Source organism: Zootermopsis nevadensis, unplaced genomic scaffold, assembly GCF_977971745.1.
Source record: "Zootermopsis nevadensis isolate Lab colony 2312 unplaced genomic scaffold, Znev_1.0 Znev_ptg000029l, whole genome shotgun sequence".
NCBI lineage: Eukaryota > Metazoa > Arthropoda > Insecta > Blattodea > Termopsidae > Zootermopsis > Zootermopsis nevadensis.
In genome coordinates this window covers 1,206,634-1,221,756 of record NW_028259161.1, presented here as the reverse complement: position 1 = coordinate 1,221,756, position 15,123 = coordinate 1,206,634, and the positions used below count along the sequence as shown (strand labels likewise).

Here is a 15,123-nt window from a genome sequence, read left to right as displayed (position 1 = left end):
TTTACAGATTTTATGCACACAAAATCCTCCTTTGTTGACAAAGAAACCAGAGAAGTGCGGACACTCGCCTACATCCCGCCGTGTCTGTCGCTCTGTATAAAGAAATTCCTGGCGTAAAGGTAAATAACCAAAGGGAAACAGAACACCATTCCGAATTTACCTCAAAACAATCACAGCACATTCATCCGTAAACATAATTTCTAATTCCTACATTCAAACAACCAGTCCGCAGTCTTTAATCTAGTGCGCTGTGTCCCAATAAATGACTCATAATTAAATTTTTCTTCGCTAACTCAGCGGTTCGGCTGCCACAGCCGAGACCTGAATTCCTGGTGAAATTTGTTTCCTACGTTTTATTAATATTTGCTTCAGACTAAAGTATGTTACTGGACAAAATCTTGGACCGAGATTTCAACCCGGGACCTCCCGAGTACGAGGCAGGAGTGCCAACCATTCGACCGCCACATGCAGCCCAGCGTGAGTAGTGGTTCCATGTTTCAGTTCGTCTTCAGTTACGGATTTAAATCGCGGCATGCTTTATCACAGCTAACGCAAACATACGTCCGGCGACGACATTAATTTTTTCGTCGCCGTTTCCCTCAGTTTAATTCTTACGTGAAATAATAATCAGCGATGCGAGAACGTTCAAATTAAAATCAGAGCTCGTTACTGACTCTTTTAATCCTTAATTATTCTGTTTACAACCGTGAGAGGAAACGCATACAAACACCAGAAGGGACGAGTGAAATGCACAAACGTCAGGTGTAGATGAGATAATAATATCAATTTTGAGCATGTGGGTTGGATTCAGTTAGCTGAGAATATGCCAGGCTCTTGTGGACAAGAGAAGACCTTACTGTTCCACAGAAGCAGAAAAGTTACGGAGCACACAAGTAACGCAGACCTTAAAGAAATACCACGAAAGTAGTCTCATAATTTCCTTAGTTTAAAAGTGTCGTAAAGTGAGAGAACAAACAAAGAAACAAACATTGCGTGTCTTTGGAGACTGTAACGCGCAGGAACAGGACAGACAGAAGTACACTCTCGTTGTGCTGTGCGCGCTGTGAGCCAGTAAACCTTATAAAGTGGCCGTTCGTTCAGGCAATATCAGCCCTAGAACGTAGTGCACATAAATCAGATGTAGTTGTTTAGTTTATTATCCTTATTAAGCCAACAGGACGCGTGGACAGCAGCGTGTGACCGCAATGAATCATCCTGCAGGCCCCGGTAAGTAGACTGCCCGCTCGACACCCCGTCAGTCACAGTGGCTTGAAAAATGATTCATTCCCCACTACTTCTGTCCTTGTCTTCTTTTCCCCCCATAGTTCTCCATCTGTTTCCTTCCTTAGTTACTTTGCTTTTCTCATAATTCTCCACTTATATTTCCCTTCCACTGCTGCTCTACAATCAGTTTGTTCCATTTCCCTCATTCAAATTGTTTTCTTCCTTCTTATGTTCTTGTAAACACAACAGAGACTTCAAGTTTCATAAAATCAGAGCATACAAAGTTAACATAATCTTTGATCAACCTGTAGCAAGTTTGTTACTGAACAGGCTGACATTCAGTCATTTACCTCGTTAGTTCGTCGGTTTGTTAATTGGGTACCTAGTTAGTCAGTTAATTAGGTGTAAAGGTAGGCAGTATATCCATAGGACAACTACACAGTCCAGTTTAGGTTTTATACAAAGCATGCAGTCAAGTACCTATCCCGGAAACCTTGTAACAGCTTTATAACTATTTTCCTATCCAACTAAGATATTATTGGTGTTTAAAAAACTAATAAAATGGAATTTTCAGAATATTTTTGTTCTTTCCTTCTCTAACCTAACCTAATTCAGAATATGTGGTGAAAGATTTTGAAACGAACAGATAGGGAAAACTCCAGTCAGACCCAGGATGGACCACAGGAACAAAACATAAATAAGTTTCTCTTAGTCTGAAATGCACAGTACAAGCAAATCTCGGTTTACGAACGAGTTCCGTTCCAAGACGTTATTCGTCATGTGTATCTTGCATTCCTGAGCTTTTACGATACGCATCGCATCGTATCGTTAGCAGCAATTTTAAAGCATTAAAACCATGTACTAATTATCATATAATAATTTCCTGAGATTTATTGTAATAAATACATTTTTTAAAAGTTTATTTATTTAAATCTTAATTACTCAGTTAGTTATTAGTTACTTGCATTGGATAACTAATACTACATTTTTTGGCTAGTCAGTTACCAATCAGCCATTAGATCGTTTGTACATTCTAAGTGCAAGAAAGTTAGTTTGACAAACTTACCACCTATGCAGATGTAGGAAAGGTCATCTTAACCATTTTATGTCACTGATTAAATTGCCTTCTTGTCCCATTCCGCAACAATTCTCCTCTTGTATCACAAAACATCACGCACTTAAGTTTCAGACCACTTTCGTACGACAAAAACATGGCGCTTTAATCGAAATTCCACTTCCTCTCATTTATGTCGATATGTATATCGATTACAAAATATGGCCCAAAATCTTGAAACGCAAGCTCCTTCCCTCTGTTAACTAAATTCATAAGGAGATGCTCGCGCCATCTGTTATATAAATTCAGAACTATATAACAAATGCGCAAAAATACGAAGACTTACAAATAAGTTCTTTTACAAAATAACTAAAAGAAAATTAACAGAGAGTGTGTGTGTCCATGCCTATGCATGGTAAAGCAAAATATTAAAGTAATGAAAACGGTAAAAACAAGCGAGAGATGCTTCCTTACAAAGCTATATCATTCACTCATCATACTGGGAAAAAAATTAAAATAAAAGCTACACATCATAATTAGACATATTAATTCTATGTATTTTTATACAAAGATTTTGGTCTCACACTAAGAAATAAGAATGGAGATTGATGGTGTATGTGACCGAACAGCTAAGAGAGATATGGTGTGTGCACACATTAAAATGAATAGACAAGAGAGATGGACGATTTCCTTTGACACTCATGTATGGACATGTCAATTGTGGTTATCTTGGCTGTGTAGTCCTGTAGGTTATTACCAGCATATCAGAACACTGCTAACCACCTGCAAGATTACACGGCATCACAAACCAAAGGACCATTGTCAACATCTTTACTGCCATGAGCTTTTTATGACATGTCTGTTGAGGGGCAGCAAGATTTCACTGCCATGAATCAAACTCTGGTTGTTCAGCCCTTAGCCTAGCCACTACACTCACCTATGCAGACTTTACATCAAGGCACCTAACACCAGAAGAGGATTCTATCAAAATTGGTGTTAAGTAAGGACTGAACTGGTCCAAAATAATTAACAATGATGGGTTTCAGTTTTAGAGGTGTTGAACCTGAGTTCATTTATTGTATGGATGGATGATACTAATGTGGCGGTTCAAATCTGATCTGGAATTCAGTCAATAAATCATCTTACTTATTTGACATTATACACAAGATAATTTCCATCTATATGTACATACTTACGCCATTCCAGCATCACAAAATTCTTTAAAGACAAGTTTGCACTGAATGGAGTCACAGTGAAACATTAAAAATTCCAAATCAAATTTGAATCATCCTCACAGGAGGCGATAGCATAATATGGTAACAGGCCAACAGGCATAAATCTGAGATGATGATGATATGAAATGCATATATGGGGAAAATATTTATTTCTTCCAGAAACGTTTCTATTACAAAATGAATCAATGAAATGTTCACGACTTCAGACAGAACCAATAACATCATGCATAGCATACCGCCATGTCCAAGAACGGGCGATATCTTCAAATGCAGAACGGTCTTTCACGTACAAATCACCAACAGCTGGTTCCATACACACCTACAAATATGAGTACAGAATTTTCTTATGACAGCAAATAAAGCACAGTATTGAAAATATGACAGAAAGCCTGATAAATTCCAACATAAGTTTTTGCAGTAGGAAATCATCCTCTCACCTCACATATCTTATAGCTGATACAGCATTATTAAATACCCAACAAATCAAAGAAGCCAGAACATACCTGACAGTATGGATCAGTCAGGAGGCTCTGCAAAGAGATGAGTACTTTTGATATGGTGAGTGCCAAACTCCAATTGTGTTGAATGGAATCAATACCAACGTGTCCATGACGAGACACATTTGGGTGGAAGATGCGTGTCAGGAAACGCACTATTGGTGGACACATAGGGTAACTGTATGGAACTTGCAAGTACAGGTAGAAGAGTCCACCCTCATAAGGGCTGCCAACAGGACCTGTTATGGTTGCCTGCCAGTGACAACATTTCTGATCGAGAGGAGCAGCTTCTATACCTTCCGGGGGATCGGTACGCAGACCTGAAGTAAAATTATATTAAATTCTTTACGGAAACCAAAAATCTATTATCATGTCAGCTTACAGATAACGAGGACTACAGCTCGACCGTCTGATAACCATTTCAATTTACTCAAACTACAGACTGACACTATCACGCTATTTAATTTAAATGTCCCTAACACACTACAATTCAGTACCACAAATCTTACATAGATATATTATATTTAACTATGTTCCAATACTTTAGATACTGCGGACATTCAACAAATTCATGGAAAAAAGGGATTTTCAACTTTTATAGCTCTCTGACTAGACTGCATAAACACAATCAATTGACATTTGGCATGTGGAAAATTTTTAAGCATGATAATTTACTTCTTCACAGACATCAGTAGCTACATGTTATATAGAAACCTGATAAAAGCAATTCACAGTAAGTTAAGCAGGACTTTTGGAAGACCGGAAAGATAGTTGGATAACTTTATGAATGTTCTTCGGTAATTTTCAAGTATGGTAGGCAGATACCAGTTTCTCAAGATTGTGTCCAAAGTATTAGTGATGATGAACCTTTGGCTTCTGCTACTGTATTAATTTCTAATTAAAAAAAAAGCAGTAAGAGAATTACAATTTTAAAGGAACAGAAACTGCTTCAGTCTACTGCGCATTCTGTGGCTAAGGCTGTGTCGTATAAGGACCATGTTCCATACCGTATCATTTCTCGCACTGAAATGCAAATTTTTAAAATTTCAACAAAGCGTGTTAGTCAGACTTCATTCTAAGAATACGGATCCTTATATTGCCATGCATTCAATTTTTCTTATCACAATTCCAAATACATTTTGACATTTCTGCCTTTACCTGCCTGTCACAAATAATGAAGTTTCTAAACAGTGGCAGATTACTCAGCAAGGTTAATTTTATTTATGAACATAAAGAAAGTTAAACACACACCAAGTTAAGTGGCTGACAAGTCAACAGACCATACAATGATAGCTTTTGTTTAAAAAGTTGAACATATAAGGAAGATACATAAATTAATTCAGGCTGTGTGTATAACATATATTAATATAATATTTAAACGTTCAGGTTTCTGAGTTGTACGTGCCAATAAAAGTAGTATCCTGCTCAGTTTCAATGCACGATGGCAGTAAATATGAAGAGATAAGGGAACCCCGACTACAAACCATAGCAGAGAAATGGAACACATTTACAAAGTTATCCGTGAAAGCTTAGGAATAAGGATCGCATGAAGAGAAATGAGGTTTAGCAAGCCTGAAACCCAATGTTTTGATATATTTGTGCGATCACTTATTCCCATACAACCTCCTCTACCATTTTATAAAGATGACAACTTACTTTTAAGTTCATTTCTGAGACGATTCCTTCTCCAGGAATTCTCTTCCCCAGGAGGTTGCAACTGTAAAGCCATCTGTCGTAAACAAGCCTTACATGGACAGCTGTCAATCCTATGAAATTAAAACAGAGCACATGAAAACTAAAAAGTAGGTTTCTAGGGGAAAATATTTTAATACTGCAGCTCACTTCAAGAATTATCACTTACAGTTCCGTGTATACTTTGAACCAATCCTGAACTGCACACAGAGGTTTGAAAAGGGGCCAGCGTCGCATCGTGTAGATCCGCCACTGCTCTCCAGCTACGTGAGTATGAAGCAAATGTCGCCAGCGTTTACACACGTTACCAACACTCCACAATGACATGTCATCTAGGTATGAAAATACTGCCAGCAGTACTGTAACAAAGAAAAGCTGTTTTTAATTTCCATTTCAAATGAAAACTAACAAAAAAAATTGCAACTCAGAGCTCTCAGCAGTTGTTCCACGCAAATTTGTGAAGCATGAGAAACACGTACAACATTTAGTGTACGATTCTAAAATTCTGCAAGGAAATACAATTTTTAAAAAGCACGAAACTTTCATCAAAGCAATATTTTACATTCTGGCCACTTTACCCTAGTACTCACAGAGAACGGACACTGGGTGGGCCCATGGCCACTTAGTCTGAAAGTAATAGCAAAGACAATAGATCCTGCCCCTGTGTTCAGAACCGAACCCCAGCATACAGCTCAGAGTACTGACTATAAATAAAATGTTAATCCAAATGTATCAGTGACCAGATTCTGACGGAATTAATACAGCAAACTACCTTCAGGAGGCAAACACTCAACCACTCCTGGACTGAGATCATCTTGTTCACGAGGACTACTCAGCATCTCTAGCCTCTCTGTAAGGCAATCAGGTTGTGGAGGTGCCACAAGAGGCTGAGGACATGGTGGTAGAGGAGGAGGCTCTTGCTGGCTCTGTCGCCTCTCCAGGCCATAATACAGGTCAGTTGGCTCATCATTTCCTGAGTCTCCATCGTCAGTTTTCTAAACAACAATGACACTTATTATTATCCTACAACTTATTTTAAAAAATGCAAATCCATACAAAAATTAAATTCTTGCACTAAAGATCTTTTATCCAAATTGCAACCACACTTCACATCAGTCAAAGTAACACAGACGCCTGTCTCCTGGCCATGTTGCAACACTACACTGTCAGATTTTGTTACAATATATCTGGTATCGTTAGAGAGACAAAATAATTTTGAGACATTTTCCTTTGAGTGCAGAAACCTGCTCCCCTAGTCACCATAATGCTGTACCAAGTGCAAAACTCCTGTTTATTTTAAATTTATATTTCCTTCATTCATGTGTCACATGATATATTGAGATAATTAAATATTATGATGCCAAACATGCTACTAGCTACTGGCATTTATCAAGAATCACATTTTCCACAAACTTTATAATCCAGCACAATGTACAAATCAGTTTCCTCTGCTCTCGCTAGGAAACGGGACAGCTCACTCAGAAGTAAAGTGACTAGGCTATGGGATGGAAACGTGAAGTTTGATTCCCAAATTGACAGGAATATTTTTCTTGCCACGATGTGAAGAACAGCTCTGGGCCTACCATCCCATACTGAGGGTCTTTCCTTGGAAGTAAAGTGGCAAGGGTTTAAATGTAACCACTCACCTCCATCTAGTGCCAAGGTTAAGAATGCATGGAGCTACGCATTAACCTCCACATACATCTGCATGGCATGGTGCAAATTTAATCACAACTTTCCTTTTTACCTTTAAATATGACTACGAAAGTATTAATGGCCTTGCCACCAAAGTCACAGGCATATTTAGTATGTACTTCTTTTGGATTGATATTCATATAGTATTCTTAAGTTACAAATTTTTTCCATCATTTCTAAATCTTATTAAATACTTTCTTATTCTTACTGTCATATTAATAAACTACAGCAGAAATTAATGTCTCAAAATGCAGTAAGTTTCACTGAAATCAGTACCCCAAATAATCCAAAAGACAGCTTCCTATGCAACAGGAGAAGTATCACAAAGGCTGTGTTAAGTAATAAGGGTGAGTAATCCATCACCTTTCCTACAATTTCATTCAGGATCCTTGAGCATAAAATAACTGCATACAACTTCAAAAACGGCTACAGCAGCATCAAGCAAGCCACATGACATCATGAAGCACAAGATCTGTAACTTTTTGTACAATTTTATGTAATATTTAAGCACAGACTAAATTACTTTCTTACCTCACTGAAAATGGCGACAGCTTCTGAGTGACTCATGTCTTCAGGAAATAAAAATGCATGGCATGTTGCACAAACTGGTTCCTCAAAGCAAGGACCATAAAAACCATTGCATATGTAGCATGAGGAATGCTAGAACACAGTGATAATTCATTAGCGTATACTTCAAATTTGAAAAATATCCACAGCACTGTAAATGTTAACACCTTATCAGTCTGATTTTGTGTCCTTAGATGAACCAAAGTGAGCTATATTAACTAACTAACTAGATGGCTTATCGAACCCGAAGGTTCATCATCAAATTAACCAAAGCCCTCCACCGGACCCTGTCCTGGGCCAACAAAATTCAGTCTCCTTCAACTCCTATCTCCCATAGATCCTGCCTAGGTCTCCCCAGCGGTCTCTTCCCCTCAAGCTTCCCAACCAATACCCGGTGTACACCTCTTGTCCCATCCATGCATGCTACATGCCACGCCCATCTCATTCTTCTCGACTTAATCGCCCTGACAATACTGGGGGAGGAGTATAAATTTTTAAGTTCGTCATTATGCAGTTTTCTCCAAGGTGAGCTATATTACATATGAAAAACAAACATTATAACCCACAAACCAAACTATGATGCTAATTCAATAAATAAAATTCAACTCTGTCTTCTGCTGCCACTAAGCAGGACCTGTCATGTGCAATTCAATCTGCTGGCCAATACAAAACTTATTTCTGGATGAAATTAAAGGCCATTCTTTTCTACATGGTCAGAGTTTGTAACACTTACCAAACACATTTCTGTAGAGACTAGAACAGAAACACAGGATGGAAGGTGAGAAGCAAGTATCAAGACATGAGACAGACCATAATAACCAGTGCCACTACACTAACTTGAGCTACTGCACAACAATTTTGCAATATACTGTTTGACCAAACAGGCCTCACTCTTAGAATATTTTTGCTTATTGGAGATTTATAGTTTGCCATGGCAGCAGAGACATTATTTGTAGTCTTATGGTAAATGATGCTGTATGATTTAACATGATGTCATGTACCAGAAGACCTCAGTTGGCATTTGGAGATTATTTTTAAGAGATCAAAATCTTATAAGAGCTATTGTGTCTGTTCATGTTTCAGCACGGATACTACAAGAATGCTGTTTGGTTAATAAGGTTGACAATCTAACCTAAACTAAATGCTCCACTCCCAGGCAGGAGTCTAAATGAACTGTTTTTTCTATCTGAATTATGATCAGATGTGGAGAATCTCTTTATTAAAATTTTGAACACCTGAACAACCCTGCAGCTCTAGCGCATAAGTGCACTTATCAACTCTGAACAACTGTTTTTAACTTAGCACTGAGAAACCCCCTTTTGACTAACCTTCGTGAAAGACAAGGCATCCTTAAATAACATTTTCTTCACACAGTAATACGAATGTTTAAGCGAAATGCATAAAGAGGAAACAAGAACTGCCTGCGAGATTGGATCCCGTTACATTGTCACACGCCAAAAACAAATGCAATGCTTTACACAGACCACAGATCCAAGTGCAAACCTAAACGTCGATATTTTATAAATCCGTTAACTTACCGTATATTCGAAATATTCGCCAAACACTTGCTCGTTAGAATTATTTGTATCTGGCAGTTGAGCCTTACTTTGTGAACGCTGATCTGGTGTTACGCCCATCTCTAAAAGACGATGTGGATCAAAATCTTCGGTGCTACTATTCACTTTACAAATTTTCAACTCCATTATTCAATATTATCACACACGACCTTGGAAATCAAATATTGTAATGAATATAATTCTGCTTAATTAGCAATTATCAGTGAAACACAGGCTCTTTGTTACTGCATACTTTCATTTTTAGTCTTGTTAATGAGTGAGATTCATAACAAAGTCAACCTTACATAAGATAACGTAACATTACTTAAAATTGACCTTAGGTTGATTGCGATATATCGCAAATTGATCTGTTGATATATCGCACAACTGATATATTGTATTATATTAATGGCACGTGAAGTTAACACATAAATACAAAGAAGAGTGATTACGATTAACTTACAAGATTGGACTTAACGCAGGCATAAAATCGGTAGAGATACCACAATATAAATTAATGTTATTATATATTTAATTGTGAGCTTTGCATAAACAAACGTTAATTTGTTTTAGTGATTGTTCACATGGAAACAAATGTACGACTTAAAACCCATTCAGATGATCCATCTGAAATACAGTTGTTGCTGCAACAAACACATGATGAGGTAAGCTAAATATATGCGGTAGGCAAATATTATTGTATCTAAAAGTTCAAATAAGTTAGTGTAAAGGATGTGTGCCAACCATAATCACGTTGGTATGGTTTGGTATTATGCTGCATTCTTCATTATGTCACGTTGTTTCGCCATTCCCTGATTCTGGATGGTATATCCATAACCATGAAGTTTGTGTCTCAAATTCCTGCTGTTGAGGTGGCAGGTCTTCTGCACGAATGCCGATTTAATGGATGTAACAGTTGTCATTTCTACCTTAGTTAAAACGAATGCCCATCTACAAATTTTCTAAAACCGCATAATCCGAAAAGACAAAATAGAACTTTTAAGACGAATTAAATTCACATCATTGTTATCTTAACAAAGGTAATTATATTATTCTTATTTAATATCCCAGGGAGTAAGAAAACTTTGGTCATCATTGCTACATAATCTTACATAAATGTAAGACAGTTTCATAATTATGTTACAGGCGTTACAGAAAAATGAATGTGCAACAAAACATTGGATGAAACTGCAGGATGAACACATGACTCTGCATTCTCATCTAGGCATACTTCCTGATAAGTTGTCTCATGAAGTGATGGTCCCTATAGGATCCAAGGCACTTATGAGAGGAAAGATGGTTCATACAAATGAAATACTAGTTTGCCTTGGTGATGGTTGGTTTGTGAAATGCAGTGCTAAGGAAGCAGCTGAAATATGTGACAGGCGGATAAAGTGTAAGATTTGAGAAGGAGATTAGGTGTTTTTATGCTTCAGTATAATCAAAGAACACCTCTTCATTCCATTCATGTCTGTCTTTCATGTTTTCAGCCTTTCCATTGTTATCATTTGATGCCATCAATAAAGCAAAATGTAGAGGACAAATATGCAAATCCTGGAGATTAACTAAATCAACAGTAATACTAGTAGTGTTGGTGCTGTTGAAACCAGTTTTATCTTACCATCACACCCCTCACTTCCTCTCTTATCCCACATCCTTGAGTCATTCCAAGCATGGAAGGTTAGCAAGTAAAATATAACACCACATTGAAAATTTTAAAAAGAAAGAGATGGCTGATCTTGGAAAGGAGTCTTTTCCCCACAGGTTCTAGGACATACCATTATACTCAGAGATTCATAAATGTGACATGCACATGAACACAACCATCTATCCAAATATATTGTGTAACACTATTCTCAGAGCAGTAATATATAGACTCACTACCATGAAAACCTCAAATCCTACTCAGTAATATTCAGCTTACATTCAGACAGATGACCAACAAAAAATTTCATTCACTTCATGTCTAAAAATATGTTATGTATATTCTTTCATTCAGTTGATGATTTTATGTTTGGTCAAAATCACAGAAAATACAATTGTGTTGTGCTGTTTATAGAAAACAAGCCTGCTCTGTCACATTTCTTTCTTTGTTTTGATTTTGGTAGTATGCAATGGTATGCTGAAAGACTTGGAGAGAGAACACAATTTGTTTCTTGCAAGAAAGCAGCTTCCCTTTGAACAGGATGCTTTTGGAGCTGATTCTAGGAAAGAAATATTAGAACCATATGATGAGAAGGAAGAGGCAAAGTGGAAACGTAAGAACATACATTATATTTCTGATTCATAAACTGTCCCAGATAAATAGCACACATGAAAAAATGTTCATATTAGCAAACAGATTAATTTAGTCCACTTATACATCAATCTTTCAGTCCAGCATCGTCAGAAGGAAAAAGAGTATCGGCAGAAGCTGAGTGAACTGCGTAACAAAGAGAAAACTAAGATTTATGATGAAGAAAGTTTATGGAAAAGGTTAGATGAGTTAGAAGTGCAAGAGGAGTTAGAACAGGAAATTGACAGGTGAGAAGACATATTTCTGAGGTTACAATTTCCTTGTGAAAATTGCCATGTTATGAAGTCCAAAAGTGTGGGGTTTCTGTAGTGGACTGAAGGTTAGTAATGTTAATACCTTAGTCTGTCATTGGAAATGGTCCTGAGACAGTTCAATTGAATTCACATAGCATTTCCCAAAGATTTATTTTGTTGTTATCCTCCAATCTGCTTCGTGATCTACGAAATTCACTGTGTACCGGTATCCCTCATGCAAACTGAATGTTATTACCTTGACAATGCTATCAGTTGAAAAATCATAATCTTTGCATATTTTGTATTCTATCTTGTGTTTTAAAATGATTATAGGTTGCATGCAGATCAGAGAGATGTAGAATATGATGAAAGTAGTGAAGTTGATACAGAGGAGACTGAAGCCATGGAAGATGATCTTATTGATAATTTGCTTTTGAGAGAACAATGCGTCGGAGGGAATGGCCTAATAAAACAGAAGATTGTAACGTATGAGCATTCTACATTAAATGAGACACATGAACCTGGAGACATTTTTAATTCACAGAGCACAAGTTCAGCATCTCAGAAATCTTCAGCCAGACATGTATCATTTGCAGATGAAGGGACTCCAAAAATAAATGATAGTGAAAGTGATTCAAGTGTGGAATCAATAAGGATTGAATTTTGTCATACTCCCATTGACAGCCAAACACAAGGAAGTAGAAAGTCTGAAGAGCATCCAATACAAACTCCAGCTGATATTCATAAACACATTAAAGAACTGATGTCAAAAGATGCGTCACCTAAGCCAATACTGAAGAAGAAGTCAGCTGATTTGGAGAGTAGTAGTGGCATAGAACTGCAACGGATGAAATGGCTTAATCAGCCAGACTCTGTTCCAATAACTCAGGAAATGGAAGAACCTTCATGGAACACCCTAGCATCACAGCCTTTACAATTGGAAGAGTGCCCTGTGGTAATCACATAAGTTTTATATTTTAGTCATATTTCACATATATTGCTTTTCATGGGGTTTCTTTCTTCCTTCTAAAACTGGCAGTATACCTGATGTAGGTACCTGGCTATGGGGAAAAAAGGCAATCAAATTGTGAAATCATATGTACAAATATTAGTATGAAAGTTAATTTATAAGACCGAAACTAGCATGTAACATCTCACAGTGTCACTTAAACATGCTATAAAGTACTGGATGAACAAAACATCTTGAACACAGGAGTTTATCATTTTAACTTAGAGGTTGGTATTCTTAATAAAGTTCATTCTACAGGTGCATACTTTAACCATCCATTGTGTTCCAGCAGAATCTGTTCCATTTCCTTCTCTCACCCATTCACCCCTTAATGCCTTTTTCCTTTGCTCCTGCCATCTTAAAATTAAAATATTATTGTAATTGTTGTAGGTCTTTGGGGATGTATTTGAGCACACTTCAGAAGAGCCATCATCTCGACCACAACCACCTACACAAACTCGCCCTACTAGTAGATTCAGAGCTGCAAGATTAGCATCCAAGAGGTGACAGGAGTCTTCCTAAACATGTGCCAATTTTATCTGTAACTTTGTGGACTTCTGAATTGAAATACTTTGGCATGTTCTTGCAGTCTGCATACATTGTACTATGGAAACTCATGTATGTTTTTCTCCTCAAAATATATCCGCACAGGGAAGGTGGAGACAATATATGTATTTCTCTGAAATGTTGGTGCCTACCTTTAAATCCATATGGCATTACTACCCAGACCAACAGTGATAAAAGGATCCTGTACTGGAATCCTCAGTCAACTTCAATGCAAATTCAGAATAGACAATATATTTGTTGTCCATGCCTCTGTTTATGGCCTTGTGTCCCTTGCAGAAAAGTATACTTTTGAAAGACTAGCCAGTCTTCAGAAAATTTGCTAGGGAAGACTGGAGGTCACCTCAGTTACCCAATCTTTTCTCCACAAACCTCGGATGATCCACGTGCGAGTTACTCAAGATGACCTAAGAGATTTTGTAACTTACCCAATGTAATTTTCATCTACAATTAAAAAGTATAATATGGCAACCATGCAAAATATTTCAAGAAGCTAGGATTATAGGACCTTTATAGAAGAAATGCAAGATTTTTTTTTTACTGATGTAATTCAGTCTTTGAATTAGCAGTAAATGTAGGAATCATGCAACTGAATTTTACATAAAATTATTCCAGTCATAGCAAAGAACCAATCATGTTTAAACATAAGAATTTGAAAACCACAATTTTACAACAATCCACATATAATCTGAAAACAAATTAAACCAAAGACAATTATGAAACAAATGGAATGTATATGTGAGGAATTTCATTGAAATTTTCATGTCAAATGTTATATTACTGGTCTGTTTACACTATAATACAGCCTTCTGCACTGATGTCCTTATTTCAAGTTGAGATGAGATGGGATACCAACATATTCTTGTAATATTTATATTTACATCATTAAAAATAAAGGTGGCAAATAATAGCAAAGCTAAAAAATGAACTTCAAGCTATACTTAACCTCTTCCAGTTCCAAACATGTACCATTTTGCAATTCCCAATCTTCTCTTAAATATCTCAGGAAATTTACATCGAGTAAAAGGGAGTCTTACCATGACACATTCAGCTGACTGCATCATACACTAGTTAAATGCAGCAGGCAAAGAGTTAATGCCTGCAACTTCAAAATTTCCCTCAACCTATCTTAGCAACAAATTTAAGGCAGTTCAATAACCAACAATAATGTAACAAGTGTAGAACTTTTAACAAAGGCTTTCCACAAAATATGTAAAATGAAAATTTTATCATATGACATCCCAATAAAGGCAAAAAAATATAACTTGAAGTAAACTCATTATATTTGCTCTACCACAGATAAATTTAATTTTAAAAAGAAATATTATTTAACCTCCAAACAAATGCTATACTGGCATATTGCCTGGTACAGTAAAAAAGTATAAAAACCATAAATACAATAATAGTCACTCTCTCATGCGGCAGTGGTCTATACTTGGTCCACAAATCAATATGCATAAGTAAAATGAACCAAACACAATACTTGCATATAAACAATCTT

The 15,123-nt window shown here is 36.8% G+C and overlaps 2 protein-coding genes across 4 annotated transcripts; one reads left to right on the top strand and one right to left on the bottom strand.

Moving 5' to 3' along the window:
- Positions 1–3,645: 3,645 nt before the first annotated feature.
- morgue (modifier of rpr and grim, ubiquitously expressed) lies at positions 3,646–9,837 on the bottom strand. 2 transcript variants are annotated; one of them, XM_022082567.2, is made up of 7 exons: positions 9,503–9,837; positions 7,929–8,057; positions 6,475–6,697; positions 5,872–6,061; positions 5,667–5,776; positions 4,017–4,330; positions 3,646–3,832 (listed from the first exon to the last, which is right to left on the bottom strand). In XM_022082567.2, the coding sequence occupies exons 1-7, from the start codon at positions 9,665–9,667 to the stop codon at positions 3,716–3,718; spliced, it is 1,248 nt and encodes a 415-aa protein (XP_021938259.1). In that variant the 5' UTR covers positions 9,668–9,837; the 3' UTR covers positions 3,646–3,715. The 2 variants fall into 2 exon arrangements, with proteins under 2 accessions (XP_021938259.1, XP_021938260.1); XM_022082568.2 differs by lacking the exon at positions 9,503–9,837 and adding an exon at positions 9,293–9,485.
- A 41-nt stretch (positions 9,838–9,878) lies between these two features.
- Positions 9,879–14,820, top strand: uri (unconventional prefoldin RPB5 interactor). Of its 2 annotated transcripts, XM_022082564.2 has the most exons (7): positions 9,879–10,013; positions 10,094–10,185; positions 10,667–10,916; positions 11,629–11,778; positions 11,896–12,043; positions 12,383–13,004; positions 13,449–14,820. In XM_022082564.2, exons 2-7 carry the CDS (start codon positions 10,105–10,107, stop codon positions 13,563–13,565), a joined length of 1,368 nt encoding a protein of 455 aa, XP_021938256.2. In that variant the 5' UTR covers positions 9,879–10,013; positions 10,094–10,104; the 3' UTR covers positions 13,566–14,820. The 2 variants fall into 2 exon arrangements, with proteins under 2 accessions (XP_021938256.2, XP_021938257.2); XM_022082565.2 differs by having other exon boundaries at positions 9,922–10,185.
- The last annotated feature ends 303 nt before the right edge of the window (positions 14,821–15,123 follow it).